The sequence below is a fragment of the Xenopus laevis genome, chromosome 7S (genome assembly GCF_017654675.1).
Source record: "Xenopus laevis strain J_2021 chromosome 7S, Xenopus_laevis_v10.1, whole genome shotgun sequence".
NCBI classification, from domain to species: domain Eukaryota; kingdom Metazoa; phylum Chordata; class Amphibia; order Anura; family Pipidae; genus Xenopus; species Xenopus laevis.
Window position 1 is genome coordinate 111,201,507 of NC_054384.1, and position 16,742 is coordinate 111,218,248.

General features: G+C 45.2%; 1 protein-coding gene across 1 annotated transcript in view; it reads right to left on the bottom strand.

The window, feature by feature from the left end:
- The window catches only part of igsf21.S (immunoglobin superfamily member 21 S homeolog), a 211,775-nt gene that overhangs the window by 47,540 nt on the left and 147,493 nt on the right, over window positions 1–16,742 (bottom strand). Inside the window, exon 6 of the mRNA XM_041571769.1 lies at window positions 5,398–5,869. Within this exon, the coding sequence (XP_041427703.1) occupies window positions 5,398–5,869 (472 nt within the window). The remainder of the gene's footprint in view (window positions 1–5,397; window positions 5,870–16,742) is intronic.

Below are 16,742 nucleotides of genomic sequence, written 5' to 3' on the forward strand. Positions count from 1 at the left end.
ACAAATAGAGAGAAACATGTTTTTTATAGGGAAACCAGCGTTTGGCACAGAGAATTAGCAGAACATTTTGGGGTGCAAAGCGGTGGGATCTGTGTGGCCCTTTCCCAGACTCCCCAGTCAGCCAATTCCTGGGCAGTATTAGAGGTCAGTGATCCTTCTTCCATGTGCAAAAAACTGGGGCGATTGGCTGAGACATTGCTATGGGGGAGGGGAGTGTGGTGACCATTTATACAGCTGACGCATATGTACATTAGAATCCTGCAGGAACCTCCCACACACTTTTACTGATTTTCAATCCAATTATTCTTGGAAAGAGAATTTAATCAGATTATTCCACCCTGCTAACCCCCCTGTATAACAATCCCTTCCTTCTCTATAAATCTGAGACACTTGGAGATTGGGGCCTATAGTACAGTGATCTATAGACAGCAATAGGGAAGACTAATCCAGGGTTCTGCTGGTGGGGAGGAAAGGAGATTTCACAGGAGCATAGGAAGGGGTTCTTTACTGTAAGGGCAGTCAGGTTATGGGATTCCCTACCAAGAGAGGGGAATGAGTGATTCATTGGTGGGGAGGAAAGGAGATCTCACCATCAGCATAGGAAGGGGTTCTTTACTGTAAGGACAGTCAGGTTATAGGATTCCCTACCAAGAGAGGGGAATGAGTGATTCATTGGTGGGGAGGAAAGGAGATCTCATCATCAGCATAGGAAGGGGTTCTTTACTGTAAGGACAGTCAGGTTATGGGATTCCCTACCAAGAGAGGGGGGAATGAGTGATTCATTGGTGGGGAGGAAAGGAGATTTCACAGGAGCATAGGAAGGGGTTCTTTACTGTAAGGACAGTCAGGTTATAGGATTCCCTACCAAGAGAGGGGAATGAGTGATTCATTGGTGGAGAGGAAAGGAGAGTTCATAGGAGCATAGGAAGGGGTTCTTTACTGTAAGGACAGTCAGGTTATAGGATTCCCTACCAAGAGAGGGGGAATGAGTGATTCATTGGTGGGGAGGAAAGGAGATCTCACCATCAGTATAGGAAGGGGTTCTTTACTGTAAGGGCAGTCAGCTAATAGGATTCCCCACCAAGAGAGGGGGAATGAGTGATTCATTGGTGGAGAGGAAAGGAGATCTCACCATCAGCATAGGAAGGGGTTCTTTACTGTAAGGACAGTCAGGTTATGGGATTCCCTACCAAGAGAGGGGGAATGAGTGATTCATTGGTGGAGAGGAAAGGAGATCTCACCATCAGCATAGGAAGGGGTTCTTTACTGTAAGGACAGTCAGGTTATGGGATTTCCTACCAAGAGAGGAGGAATCAGTGATTCATTGGTGGGGAGGAAAGGAGATCTCACCATCAGCATAGGAAGGGGTTCTTTACTGTAAGGACAGTCAGGTTATGGGATTCCCTACCAAGAGAGGAGGAATGAGTGATTCATTGGTGGGGAGGAAAGGAGATTTCACCATCAGTATAGGAAGGGGTTCTTTACTGTAAGGGCAGTCAGGTTATGGGATTCCCTACCAAGAGAGGAGGAATGAGTGATTCATTGGTGGGGAGGAAAGGAGATTTCACCATCAGTATAGGAAGGGGTTCTTTACTGTAAGGACAGTCAGGTTATAGGATTCCCTACCAAGAGAGGCGAATGAGTGATTCATTGGTGGGGAGGAAAGGAGATTTCACCATCAGTATAGGAAGGGGTTCTTTACTGTAAGGGCAGTCAGGTTATGGGATTCCCTACCAAGAGAGGAGGAATCAGTGATTCATTGGTGGGGAGGAAAGGAGATCTCACCATCAGCATAGGAAGGGGTTCTTTACTGTGTAATGGTGTGTGAGGGTTTTGTTTCCCCTTTTCTGGATCAAATTGTTGGGGGATTATAAAAAGCAGACCCCAGGTAACTGACATAGCTGTATATTGCCCCATTGCCCTGCCCTTGAATTAATAAGGGAGGTTAGTGCTTCACATCAGCAGTCACTTTATTTATGAGACAAGAGATGAACCTGTTGTGCCACATCCCGTTATCTCTCTATTCCCATAGGAAGCGCCGGTCTCTCCGCAGACTCCATCGTACATCTCCCTCCGTCCCCTTCAGCGCCAGGAGATTCGCCAGGGAAATATTTTGTTAAACAGTCCGTCCCTTCTCTAAGCAGATTCTTAAATATTTCATCAAAAACATTGCTGTCTTTTGCTCCTGAGTAACGGCTCTTATGAATAATTCCTGTTTGATCGGACGTGGGGGGATGTAGTTCAACCTTCCCAAATAGCAAATGTCCTTGTGTCTCAGTAACAAACAGGTGTCTGTCTGTGCCAGAGATACACGGACACTGTACTTCTGTATGTAACAATGTTAAATCAGCTGGAATCTGCACAACTGACTTGTCATACATTGTGTCAAGAGCAAAGAGAAAGGGATAAACAAACACTGCCTGGAAATGTCTCAGTGGGTCCCTTAGTCACGTGACAAATGGGACGTATTCTCCACCGCGGCATAAGGAACATGAGGGATCTGCAGAGTAAAAGAGTCAGACCCAGAGAACAGAAAAGGACACAAAGCTTGTTAATCAGCACAGAAATAACATTGGCTGAATCCATGCGCGATATTATTAGCGGCGGTGCCATTAATACGGAGGCTGATCAAATAAAGAGCCCAAATAGCGGCGCCTGGAACCGATGAAATGAGCTCCCGGCCGGGCAGCAGCCTCCTCTCTCGCACTCTATTAATTCAACACTTTCTTTAAACAAGAAGCACATTAACCTTAATGGTTTGTAAACGAATGAGAGCAAATGGCTTCATCTGCATGAAAACTCCATTAGAATTGGGATAATTCAATCAAGGACGTCGGGGAAGGAGAGAGAACTCACAACACAGGCACAAAAGTGCAACATTTCCATATCCAGATACTTGTGTGCTGCCATAGTTTTATGGGATCTCTCTGTACAGACTATGAGCAAACTTAGGGGACTGTTCCTGCTGAATTGTGCTTAGTACAGGGAATACCTATGCTGCCATAGTTTTATGGGATCTCTCTGTACAGACTATGAGCAAACTTAGGGACTGTTCCTGCTGAATTGTGCTTAGTACAGGGAATACCTATGCTGCCATAGTTTTATGGGATCTCTCTGTACAGACTATGAGCAAACTTAGGGACTGTTCCTGCTGAATTGTGCTTAGTACAGGGAATACCTATGCTGCCATAGTTTTATGGGATCTCTCTGTACAGACTATGAGCAAACTTAGGGACTGTTCCTGCTGAATTGTGCTTAGTACAGGGAATACCTATGCTGCCATAGTTTTATGGGATCTCTCTGTACAGACTATGAGCAAACTCAGGGACTGTTCCTGCTGAATTGTCCTTAGTACAGGGAATACCTATGCTGCCATAGTTTCATGGGATCTCTCTGTACAGGCTATGAGCAAACTTAGGGGACTGTTCCTGCTGAATTGTGCTTAGTATAGGGAATACCTATGCTGCCATAGTTTTATGGGATCTCTCTGTACAGACTATGAGCAAACTTAGGGGACTGTTCCTGCTGAATTGTGCTTAGTACAGGGAATACCTATGCTGCCATAGTTTTATGGGATCTCTCTGTACAGACTATGAGCAAACTTAGGGACTGTTCCTGCTGAATTGTGCTTAGTACAGGGAATACCTATGTACCATAGTTTTATGGGATCTCTCTGTACAGACTATGAGCAAACTTAGGGACTGTTCCTGCTGAATTGTGCTTAGTACAGGGAATACCTATGTACCATAGTTTTATGGGATCTCTCTGTACAGACTATGAGCAAACTTAGGGACTGTTCCTGCTGAATTGTGCTTAGTACAGGGAATACCTATACTGCCATAGTTTTATGGGATCTCTCTGTACAGACTATGAGCAAACTTAGGGGACTGTTCCTGCTGAATTGTGCTTAGTACAGGGAATACCTATGCTGCCATAGTTTTATGGGATCTCTCTGTACAGACAGAGGCTTTATCACAGGACAGCTGCCGGTGTGAGGCGAATGAAGGGCGCAATAAAATATCGTATAACCCGCAGAACTGAACTAAAACAAATCAAAAAAATATGCCCCAATCTGACCAGAAAAGAATGGCAGAACTTGTGTGTGTTTCATTAATGAACATTTACATTCCAGTAAACTCCAAGGTGCAAATATAACAGGACAACCAGAAATGAAGAAATGTCACTTCCAGAGCAGGTTATTAAATTTTTATATTTATATGTGTATAATGGGGGTCTCACGGACCAGTGTTTGTAGAAAGAGTGGGGGACAATTCACTAACTACAAGGGAATACAATAGAGGCTGTAGTGCGAGATGGAGACAGTAGGGCAAGATGGAGACAGTAGGACAAGATGGAGACAGTAGGGAAAGATGGAGACAGTAGGACAAGATGGAGACAGTAGGGCAAGATGGAGACAGTAGGACAAGATGGAGACAGTAGGGAAAGATGGAGACAGTAGGACAAGATGGAGACAGTAGGGCAAGATGGAGACAGTAGGACAAGATGGAGACAGTAGGACAAGATGGAGACAGTAGGATAAGATGGAGACAGTAGGGCAAGATGGAGACAGTAGGACAAGATGGAGACAGTAGGGCAAGATGGAGACAATAGGACAAGATGGAGACAGTAGGGCAAGATGGAGACAATAGGGCAAGATGGAGAGAGTAGGAGAAGATGGAGACAGTAGGACAAGATAAAGACAGTAGGACAAGATGGAGACAGTAGGGCAAGATAAAGACAGTAGGACAAGATGGAGACAGTAGGGCAAGATGGAGACAGTAGGGCAAGATGGAGACAGTAGGGCAAGATGGAGACAGTAGGGCAGGATAGAGACAGTAAGACAAGAGGAAACTCTAGGGAAAGATGGAAGCAGTAAAAGAAGATGTGGATGATGTGAAGCCATGACCTACTTCATTGTGTATCAAGTGGTTTCAGAAAATAATTTCCATGAATACGAGATACTTATTATATGATATTACATGCTATTCACTCATGTTAAGTTGCTACCAAAAGCCAACTCCAAATCAATTGCCACCCCTATCTTGAGCACAGAAGAACAACCTAATGGAAAACCCCCATATAGCGCCACATTAAGGAAACTATGTATAGCCAACAACTGTCCAATCACAATCTTCCTATAGGTTGGGAGGTGCCCCCCAAATGCCATTGTCCAATCGTACAACCCCCCACTAAGATGATTTACTTTAGCACCACTTTACATATGTGAAGCACTACAGACAAAGTGGTCAGCAGTGGAACAGATGTTGGAACATTCTTGGCCATAGCGCCTCCTGCAGGTAGTTCTGACTAATTACAGACAATTATTGGTTCATAATGGAAACATAACAGGAACATTGCAAGTCAACTTTAGCCCACTGCGGTGCACCAACGTCTTACCTAACGTGACTTCCGACTGCATAGGCATGGAGAGCGCTGGGTGCTTCACCTCACAGCTAAACAGAGCCTCATTATCCACTTGTGGGTTTAGTGTCCAAGTGAGCATGGCCCGAACCTCAACACTTCCGTCACTCATTGGAAGATGCATTTGGTGGAAGAAATAAGCAGGGTCTGTGCTGTGGACCCAACGAGGAAACTCCAGGCTGACCACAGTCTCTGGAATTGACTCCGTTACGGGGCTGGACATAGGTCCTTGGTCAGCAGCACGCACTCGGTAAGGGTTTTCTGTGAAAGGACTCAGTCCTCTTTCCTCTGTGTCCAGCAACGAGAGCGATTTTTGCATCTTGGTGTCGTCTGAGTCGCGGTTAAAAAGTTTCCTTGATGGTCGATTGCCCAGCAGCCCTGCTGCAGCGGGTGGGGGCTCCAGCATTGGAACCACATCGATTAATTCACCGTCCCTCTTGAAGGAAACCTGTAGGGAACATATGAGCAACAGAATAATGTGCAAGCTATCCGTTTTTATCCCTGTGGGGCAACACATGCAGTATATGATTGTAGCCAAATGTATCTGCCCACTGTCCTTAGGGGGAACCCCCACTGCTGAACCCCAAACAATCTCCAGAAACAATGGAAACACAAGAACTTTCTGTAGGGAGTGTGTAGTTTAATTACAAAACAAACCCAACATGGCACTTTGTACAATACCAATTGTTGGTGCAAAAGGCACGGCCATGGGTCCCTGGAGTAATGGGAAACCTGTCCTCTGGAGTGATGTAAAAGTCTGGGTGCAGGAGGAATAATGGGCTGTGGTTTGGGCCCCTGGTTCTAGTGAAGTATTAAAGCTACAGGGTACAATGAGATTCCTGAAAATGTTGTGTTTACTACTTTGTGGAACAGTTTGAGGGGGCATCTTTTGTTTCAGCACAATAATTCCCCCCATGCACAGCGCCAGGTCCCTACAGAATGGGTTTTGCGTAGATGGAAAGAACCTCAACCCAGAGCCCTCAACCCAACTGAACCCCTGTTGTATGAACTGGAACCAAAAATGTGAGCCTGATCCCCAACATCAGTGCCCATCAGAGCAAAGGTCAGACTACCCACTGTCACTCAAATAGTCCTACCCACTGTCCCAGAGAGCCCCAAAGTCGTACCCAGTGTCACCCAAAACCCCCCAAGTTCTACCCAGTGTCACAAAGAACCCCATAGACCTACCCACTGTCACCATGAGCCTCATAGATCTACCCACTGTCACCCAGAGCCCCTGATCCCCAACATCAGTGCCCAACCCCACTAATGACCATGGAATTCCCAGCAACAGAGTCCCAACATCTAGTGGGAACCTTCCCAGAAGCACCAGGGCAGTTATAGCAGCAAAGGGAGCGGCAACTTCATATTAACCCCCTTGGGTTGGTCAGCGAGAGGCTCATTGTGAGTTAAAACCTTTACTACCCCTAACAGGCCCTTAATATCAGGATATCACCGAGATGCGTCTCGCTGCGGCTTTTATTGGTTAAACAGAATTATTCCCACGGCGCCGGAGCCAGTAATGATTTTATGAATATATTAATGAGTTTACTAACACTATAAAAACATATAAAAATGCTTTTCTGACCCACCACTAATTCTGCCTTCCGTTCCCATTATGATGTGTCCGCCTGGGGCAGCAAATGCAGCTCTTCTGTCTGTGCTTAAAGGGAAAGTATTTTTTAAAATATTATTGCAGTGTTTGTATTTTCAGCCCAGGCTGGACCTGGCCATTTGCTGTACTGGTACCAGTCGCTTGCAGCAGGGGAATCTCTTAGTGATACAGTATTTCACCTGCTGCAACCAACTGCCATTGATATTTGCTTGGAGTGAACCGTTGCTCACACATACATCTTACTTCCCCTTCAAAAAGCCCATTGTGGCGTCAGCTCCGCCAGCATGAAGTTTAATAAACAAGGTTTATGCCGCCTGTCAATAGTTTAAGCCTTTCCCTTCATTTCACACATGAATCCTTTTCATTTTATATCTTTGACACGGCACAGAGCTGCACGGCATGGAGACGGATAAAGCCACGTACAACGCGGGGTGAAAAAGTCGTCTTTATGGCCAGCGGCGTCTCCCATTTAATTTTATCGGTACAAGACAATTTAATGCAATTTATATACAGTGTCCCTTAAAGATAAACTTTCCTTTTCTCATGTAATGTCCAATTATTTGTGGGTTCTACAGCTTCAGCCAGTGCTTAACCGGAGTAAATTGTGCCTTTCGTGCGCCTAAAGTTTTCCTTCTCTCTAATCTGTAATTTCATTTTATATGCTGGGCCAAGAAAGGGGGGGAGACACCCCCAAATCCTCAATGGGCTCCACAGAAATCTGGACTTGTTCATTATCAGTCAGGGCTTCATCTGTAGTTCAACGTAGTGCGTAGTACTGGAGGGGGCCCAGCCTGAAGGTCAGTTAGGGGGAGATTTGGGGTGAGTGCTTATTTGTACCCTGGGTACCCCTGGAACTATAGCAGGGTGACTGTTACCCCAATGTTTCTATATTTCTGTAACGTTGTTATGAGCTAAGGGGGCCCAGTCTGAAGGTCAGTTAGGGGGAGATTTGGGGTGAGTGTTTATTTGTACCCTGGGTACCCCTGGAACTATAGCAGGGGGACACCCCAATGTTTCTATATATCTGTAATCTTGTTATGAGCTAAGGGGGCCCAGTCTGAAGGTCAGTTAGGGGGAGATTTGGGGTGAGTGTTTATTTGTACCCTGGGTACCCCTGGAACTATAGCAGGGTGACACCCCAATGTTTCTATATATCTGTAACCTTGTTATGAGCTAAGGGGGCCCAGTCTGAAGGTCAGTTAGGGGGAGATTTGGGGTGAGTGTTTATTTGCGTTCTGGGTACCCCTGGAACTATAGCAGGGTGACACCCCAATGTTTCTATATATCTGTAACCTTGTTATGAGCTAAGGGGGCCCAGTCTGAAGGTCAGTTAGAGGGAGATTTGGGGTGAGTGATTATTTGTACCCTGGGTACCCCTGGAACTATAGCGGGGTGACACCCCAATGTTTCTATATATCTGTAACCTTGTTATGAGCTAAGGGGGCCCAGTCTGAAGGTCAGTTAGAGGGAGATTTGGGGTGAGTGATTATTTGTACCCTGGGTACCCCTGGAACTATAGCGGGGTGACACCCCAATGTTTCTATATATCTGTAACCTTGTTATGAGCTAAGGGGGCCCAGTCTGAAGGTCAGTTAGCGGGAGATTTGGGGTGAGTGTTTATTTGTGTCCTGGGTACCCCTGGAACTATAGCAGGGTGACTGTTACCCCAATGTTTCTATATATCTGTAACCTTGTTATGAGCTAAGGGGCCCAGTCTGAAGGTCAGTTAGGGGGAGATTTGGGGTGAGTGTTTATTTGTACCCTGGGTACCCCTGGAACTATAGCAGGGTGACACCCCAATGTTTCTATATATCTGTAACCTTGTTATGAGCTAAGGGGGCCCAGTCTGAAGGTCAGTTAGGGGGAGATTTGGGGTGAGTGTTTATTTGTACCCTGGGTACCCCTGGAACTATAGCAGGGTGACACCCCAATGTTTCTATATATCTGTAACCTTGTTATGAGCTAAGGGGGCCCAGTCTGAAGGTCAGTTAGGGGGAGATTTGGGGTGAGTGATTATTTGTACCCTGGGTACCCCTGGAACTATAGCGGGGTGACACCCCAATGTTTCTATATATCTGTAACCTTGTTATGAGCTAAGGGGGCCCAGTCTGAAGGTCAGTTAGCGGGAGATTTGGGGTGAGTGTTTATTTGTGTCCTGGGTACCCCTGGAACTATAGCAGGGTGACACCCCAATGTTTCTATATATCTGTAACCTTGTTATGAGCTAAGGGGGCCCAGCCAGAAGGGCAGTATTTTTACCAAGTCATAGTGTATGAATTACTGATATACTAAATAAAGATTATGCAGGATTATCAGCCAATCATATTACAGCAGGAGTTTGGGGGGGGGGGGTACTGCAGTAAACAGACAGCTCTATATGCAAAAGATTCCTATTTTGGAGCATGTATGAATATTTTAAGCAAAGGTGCTATTTAGCAGCGGAGGTGCCATTCGGTGGGCAGAGAACGCAGCCATTTGGCACAGAGAGGGAAAGGCAATATTTATAGACAGGAGAGGGATGTTACGGGGCCCCACTGCGTTACTGCAGGAGAGGAGTGTGACCTTGCGAGGGAATGCGGCTGCAGACACATCAGGTACGAACAGATGTTACTGACGGGGAAATGAGACAAATAATTGTGCTCTGCCAGTTACTGAGCTCAATGCAGGAGTTTGGAGTGACGCCTCTTAAACAGAGCGTGAATTATTCTCATCGATTACTTGCACCTCGTGTCTGGCTCTTTAATTCAGCAATTTCATATATTCCTTGCTGCCTTGAGAAGTTCTGCCCTTTGCTGCCCCCGTGCTTACCTGTTGTGGATCGAAGGGGAGCTGGAGCACTATTGCGCTCTGTGCACTTGAAGAGCCTGAAATTCCAATTTAAAAATTGTAATTTTGGCTCTTAAAGTAACCAAGACAAATGCCCCTGAAAATATTTGTCAGGCAACTTCCAGTGCCCTCCAACAGTTAAAGGAATTGATCTCAACAACAACTGTATGGTTGGGCATCACCAATAGGTGTTACTGTATCTTTCTTGCCCTATAGTCTTCATCTTGCCCTAATGTCTTGTCCTTCTGTCTTCCTCTTGCTCTTCTGTCTCCATCTTGCCCTACCGTCTCTGTCTTGTCCTACTGTCTCTGTCTTGTCCTACTGTCTCTGTCTTGTCCTAATGTCTCCATCTTGCCCTACTGTTTCCATCTTGCCCTACTGTTTCCATCTTGCCCTACTGTCTCCATCTTGCCCTACTGTCTCCATCTTGCCCTACTGTTTCCATCTTGCCCTACTGTTTCCATCGTGCCCTACTGTCTCCATCTTGCCCTACTGTCTCCATCTTGCCCTACTGTTTCCATCTTGCCCTACTGTTTCCATCTTTCCCTACTGTCTCCATCTTGTCCTCCTGTCTCCATATTGCCCTACTGTCTCCATTTTGTCTTTCTGTCTCCATCTTGCCCTACTGTCTCCATCTTGTCCTACTGTTTCCATCTTGTCCTACTGTCTCCATTGTCACCATCCTGTCCTACTGTCTCCATCTTTTCCTATTGTCTCCATCTTGTCCTCCTGTCTCCATATTGCCCTACTGTCTCCATTTTGTCTTTCTGTCTCCATCTTGCCCTACTGTCTCCATCCTGTCCTACTGTCTCCATCCTGTCCTACTGTCTCCATATAGCCCTACTGTCTCCATCTTGTCCTACTGTCTCCATCTTGTCCTACTGTCTCCATCTTGTCCTACTCTCTCCATCTTGTCCTACTGTCTCCATCTTGTCCTACTCTCTCCATCTTGTCCTACTCTCTCCATCTTGTCCTACTCTCTCCATCTTGTCTATTCTCCATTTTTCTAATGTCTCCATCATCTCCTAATCTCTCCTGTCTCCATCTTGTACTACTCTCTCCAACTTGTCTATTCTCCATTTTTCCCCACTATCTCTATCTTGCCCCTCTCTGCTCCATTTTACCCTACTATCGCCATCTGACCCTACTGTTTCCATCTTACTCTATTGTCTCTATCTTGTCCTACAGTCTCCATCATGCTGTCACCCTATTGGCTTACAATCCTTGCTACCCCCATCTTGCTCTGCATTGCTCCATGAGTTGAATGGCATGTGTGGCCCCAGCAGCAGATTCTGAGAATTAAATAAATACATATAATATGGAGATTGCACTGTGGCAGATTTATTCCTTTAACAGAACAAAAAATGGTGATTTTGAGAAGGTGAAGCTTAAAACTCCTAACAAATATAATACAAACATAAAATAAAATCAGAGCGAGTTGACAAACACCTGTTTTTCCCTTGACTGGTTAAGCGAGTGGGCAGAACATTTACAGACAAGATTTCTGTGATTCCTCCCCAGGATACACAATTTATTTCTCTCTCTGGCTCTGTTTCTGGTGAGAACTCTCATGAGTAAAACAGAAATAAATGTGAGCTTTTTATAAACCCAGATATAGCCCTCAGCCGTGTCATGTTTTAAGTAACTTGTCCTTTAATTTGACTTGTCCTGATCAGCCAAGCAATACAGATGTATCCGAGGGAAAGACTTCCACCCAGGGCTTTATATAGTCACAGGCAGTTGCCACTTCACATGCCCTGGCATTGCTGGATATTTGGCAGATACTGGCAATTGCAATTATCTTGTCTGTGCAGTGCTGGGTGGGAGCCACCAAAACCTTGGGGTCCGGGTGATGGTGGGTAGGACAGGATTTTTGGGTGATACTGGGTAGGACTATAGGGCTCTGGGTGACAGTGGGTAGGTCTAGGGGGATGTGGGTGACAGTGGGTAGGTGTATGGGGCTTTGGGAGAAAGTGGGTAGGATTTTGGGGCTCCGGGTGACATTCTGTAGGATAATAGGGCTCTGGGCATCAGAGTGACAGTGGGTAGTATGACCTTTGCTCTGAGTGGGCAAGATTATATAAATTTGGATGTCAGTGGTTTGTTTTGTCTATTGAATGAAAATATAATTCTAAGCAACTTCCCAATATCAATTGATTCACTGGGTTATAGTAATGTTTAACTGTCATTGCTATTGTCTGTCACGTTTATATTCTCTGCACTGCCATGTTCTGATTCCTGAAAAAATGTAGCAGAAGTCAGCTGATTAATAGAACTGAAGAAGACTTATGCTACAAGAGTCAGAAGCAGAAGCACACGAAGGGACAGACAGACACCATTGGCATTTACACATACTGTAACTTTAAAAAGCAAAGAGTTTATGGGTGAAGTTCCCCTTTAATTGGTTTATTCTTTCCATACTCTAAAACAACAGGTCCATCTGGTCTCAGCAATCGCCCCAGAAACAAAGCAGCTCTGCAGATTGTCCCTTTCCATTCCCCTAATGATGGGCTCATACACTTCCTTGGACATAATGAACGGATTTGTTCAATCCACGGAATATTAAATAAGAGACCAACAATCAATATGTGTCCATCAGCCTCCTGCACTCACTCACCAACCTCCCATACCCCAAATACAGACTCCAACTTCATTCTTAAGAGACTCAGTCGGGGTCTGCAGCTCAGCTATATGGGCACCCCCAGTTATAAACTGCTACTAGATACTTTGTAACAAGGAAAAAAAACAGACTTTATATTATAGAGTCTTCAGACTGGGCCCCCTTAGCTCATAACAAGGTTACAGATATTTAGAAACATTGGGGTGTCACCCTGCTATAGTTCCAGGGGTACCCAGGGTACAAATAAACACTCACCCCAAATCTCCCCCTAACTGGCCTTCAGACTGGGCCCCCTTAGCTCATAACAAGGTTACAGATATATAGAAACATTGGGGTGTCACCCTGCTATAGTTCCAGGGGTACCCAGGGTACAAATAAGCACTCACCCCAAATCTCCCCCTAACTGACCTTCAGACTGGGTCCCCTTAGCTCATAACAAGGTTACAGATATATAGAAACATTGGGGTAACTGTTACCCTGTTACAGGCCAATCAGAGCGTTGGAACAGTCAGGGAGCGAGATAAAACTCATTACCACTATATAAGAATGATGGGGCTCAGGCTGCCCCCAATGTACCAGGTTCCACTCCTGAGTCCCTGGTTGGTGTAATGTAATGAATTGGGGGGATTCCCAAATCCCTGTAGATACTGGGAGTTCCCAGAATGCAATTCTTTCGTGTCCTACTGTAACTGCTACACGTGTGCTGATTTCTGCTACATACCAGATACATGGTAGGGAACAGAAGCAGATGCAACAGGGCCAGGGTTGGACTGTTGCACCAGGGGCCCCGCAACCGCCAAGTGCCCTCCGTACCCCCACAACTCCTTACAGGGGCCAACGTCAACCGCCCTACCCCCTCCTCCAAATGCACATAAATTAAACTTATGGCCTGGGGGAGTACCGGTGGGGATTGGTGTCCCGCTGGCCCAGTCTGACCCTGAACAAGTCATGAATTAAGTCCTGCTCTTGGGTAGATGATAAGGGCAGGGCTGGCCTGCACCTACCCCAGCTGCTATCTGGTTGCTAGGGTCCAATCTAACATAGCAACCAGCCAGAAGTTTGAAAGAGAGACAGAGATAGGAGTAGAAGATGGCCTATATAGTAATATCAGTAATAAAAAAGTAATAAAAGTAATAATAAGTAAAAATTGTAGTGTCACAGAGCAGCCATCTGCTGGGGTCAGTGACCCCCATTTGAAAGAAGAGAAAGGCAAATCATTCATAAACTATACAAAATAAAAAATAAAGACCAACAGAAAAGTTGCTAAGAACAGGCCATTCTACAACATGCTGAAAGTTAATGTGAAACACCCTTCAGTCAACCACAGAGGGTTAGTTACGAGTAGTGATGTGCGAATTTCTCCCGCAAAATTTGCAAAAAGGGCAAAATATTTGCGAAAAATCATGAAATTGGAAAGTTCACAGAAAAAACGTGAAATTCAAACGTTTTCACTAAAAAAATCGAGCAATTCGAACATCTTCACTAAAAAATTGAGCAGTTCTAATGTTTTCACGGAAAAATTGAGCAATTCGAACATTTTTACGAAAAAATCGAGCAAGTCAAACGTTTTCATGAAAAAAACAAGAAATTAAAAAATTTTCAAGAAAAAATTGGAAATTGATGCCAAATTTTCACCAGCGAATTTTCGCGTGAGATTCGCAAATGTGTTCGCCGGTGGCGAAATTCGCTGCAAATTCGTGCCAGGTAAATTTATTTGCCCATCACTAGTTATGAGCTGTAGCTGCACCTTCCAGCTATTTATCTAGAAAAGGTAAGTTACTAATGAAAGTAATCTAAATAAACTGATAAACATGAAAGTTCCAAGTTGCATTAACTCTGCATTAACATGAAAATCCCTTTCATTGGGAAGAAAGCCCCGTGATTGTGCAGTGGGTAGAACTGCAGGTGCAGTAATGATATGGGTGCCCCCCTCTCCCAGTGCCAATTACAATAACAAATTGTTTTTAAAGGGGAAATTCTGCTGATAGGTGAAGAGTGAGAGCTTTGCAGAAAAGGCAACAATGATGCTGAGCCACTAACTGCCACTTCCCTGTTCTTATTGGGGAACAGAAGCGACACTTTTTCCTTCTGCTGAACAACAAGTGTTTAACGCCGAGCTCCCTGCCGGGGCCAAGAGGGCCCATTATGTGACGCTGGCACCATAGAGAAGAAATAATAGCGGAGATGTAGCGAGTGGAACAAGAAATACACTGATTGGAAAGGCTTGTGAGACGCGGCGGTGGGGGGAACAGCGAGTGCACAAAGGAGCGATTCAGCGGCTGGAAAAGAAACCGAATGTTCATTGGGAATGTGCCGAGCGCTGAGATGGAATCATTGAGTCGAATCAGTTAATGGGGAGGCCCGACTGCCTAAGCCCCCGTCACCCGACTGAAAAGAAGCCGCTGGTATCAGGGCACTGCCCCCCACCATTTCTATTTTCTTTTAAAGGGCCAAGGTATTTTGGCACCCTAGGCAAGTGCTTCAATCAGTGCCCCCCACCCGGTGCTGCATTACCATTTCCCTCCTTACCAGTCATTAGGGTTGCCACCTTTTTAAAAACCTTTTACCGGCTGCTGGGGGCCGGGGACACAAGGGGGCGGACCGTGACGTCAAAGTGGGCGGGGGCACGATACGGACACTAGAAGTAAGAGAAAAGGTAAGTTTCAGGGGATGTTCCAGGGGATTGGGGGCAGGCCAAGGGCTCCTTTTAATCGCATTACAAATTTACCGGCAGCTACATTGCCGGTAAATTTGTAATACTGGCCCCGGCCTTGGCAGGGTGGCAACCCTACCAGTCATATAAGCCCCTGTACCTGTGCCAAGGGCAGTTAATCCCTCAGATTGCCTCCAAGACCCCAATCTGTACCTATTTCAGTGGTAGCCCAAAAAAATTACCATATTGCCCCAAACATCTGTGTATCTGTGCCAGCAGCCACCATATTGCCCCATGTACCTGTGCCAGCAGGAGCCAAAAATCATTCATATTGCCCCATATAATCTATTTACCTGTGCCAACAGCTGCCAATAGGGAGGTGGGTAGTGCTGCTTCAGCAGTATTAACCAGGGGCAAGATTGGGTTATAAAATTGAAAAACTATTAAAGGCAAAGCAAACCAGATTTAATTTTTTTTTTAAAAAAAAATTCCCCTTAAAAGTATGCCCCCTACTCTGGTGGGCGCCTACTCTGCCTACCCCTAGTTTGTACTAGCCCTAGTACCCCTAGTACTGCCTAGCCCTTGTTCACCTTTAAGTTAACCTTTAGTATGTTATAGAATGGTCAGTTCTAGGCAACTCTTCTATTGGTCTTCATTATTTATTTTTTATAGTTTTTTTTAATTATTTGCCTTTTTCGTCTGACTCTTTCCTGCTTTCAAATGGGGGGTCACTGACCCCATCTAAAAACAAATGCTCTGTAAGGCTACAAATGTATTGTTATTGTTACTTTTTATTCCTCATCTTTCTATTCAGGCCTCTCCTATTCATATTCCAGTCTCTTATTCAAATCAAGGCATGGTTGCTAGGGGAATTTGGACCCTAGGAACCTGATGGCTGAAATTACAAACTGAGCTGCCGAATAAAAAGCTAAATAAGTCAAAAAACACAAATAATAAAAAATGAAAACCAATTGCAAATTGTCTCAGAATATCCCTCTCTACATCATACTAACAGTTAATTTAAAGGTGAGCAACCCTTTCTGCTGGGAGAAGAAGACAAGCAAGGGGTGTCTAGCCCATAGGTGCACACTTGCCTGGATCTGCACCCAGCAGTAGCCCCACATCTCATTAATCCACCAGCACTTCCAGGGTGCAAGTTGGTGTCTCGGCTGCACATTTGGGGTTTATTTTGTCATTCCTGCCCAAGGGTCTCCTTTAGGAACTCACTCCTCGTCCAAAAATAACATCAGGGGCTACAGGCAGAGTAGGCGGCCAAGGTGATCCAGCGGCCCCATGAAGCATGAGAATAACATTATTATTATTACGCCTGGTGGCCCCATATAATGATACGTTAGTGGGAAGTCATTGGAAGCAATTCAGCCAATATTCAGTCACTTCTCTGGATGGTCCAGGAGGGACAAAATTCTAAATGGTTTATGACCCCAAGGGGGGGGGGGTGGACAATTACATTTCAAGCAAAAAGTCAAAATTACCCAAAGCTGGATCTAGGGGCGGACAGAAGAGGCACCTTGATAGGGGGGGGGGTAGATATCTATTTTAGGGTTTCTGATTTTTATTGTGTAGTTTTAATTTCTAAATTAGTGAAA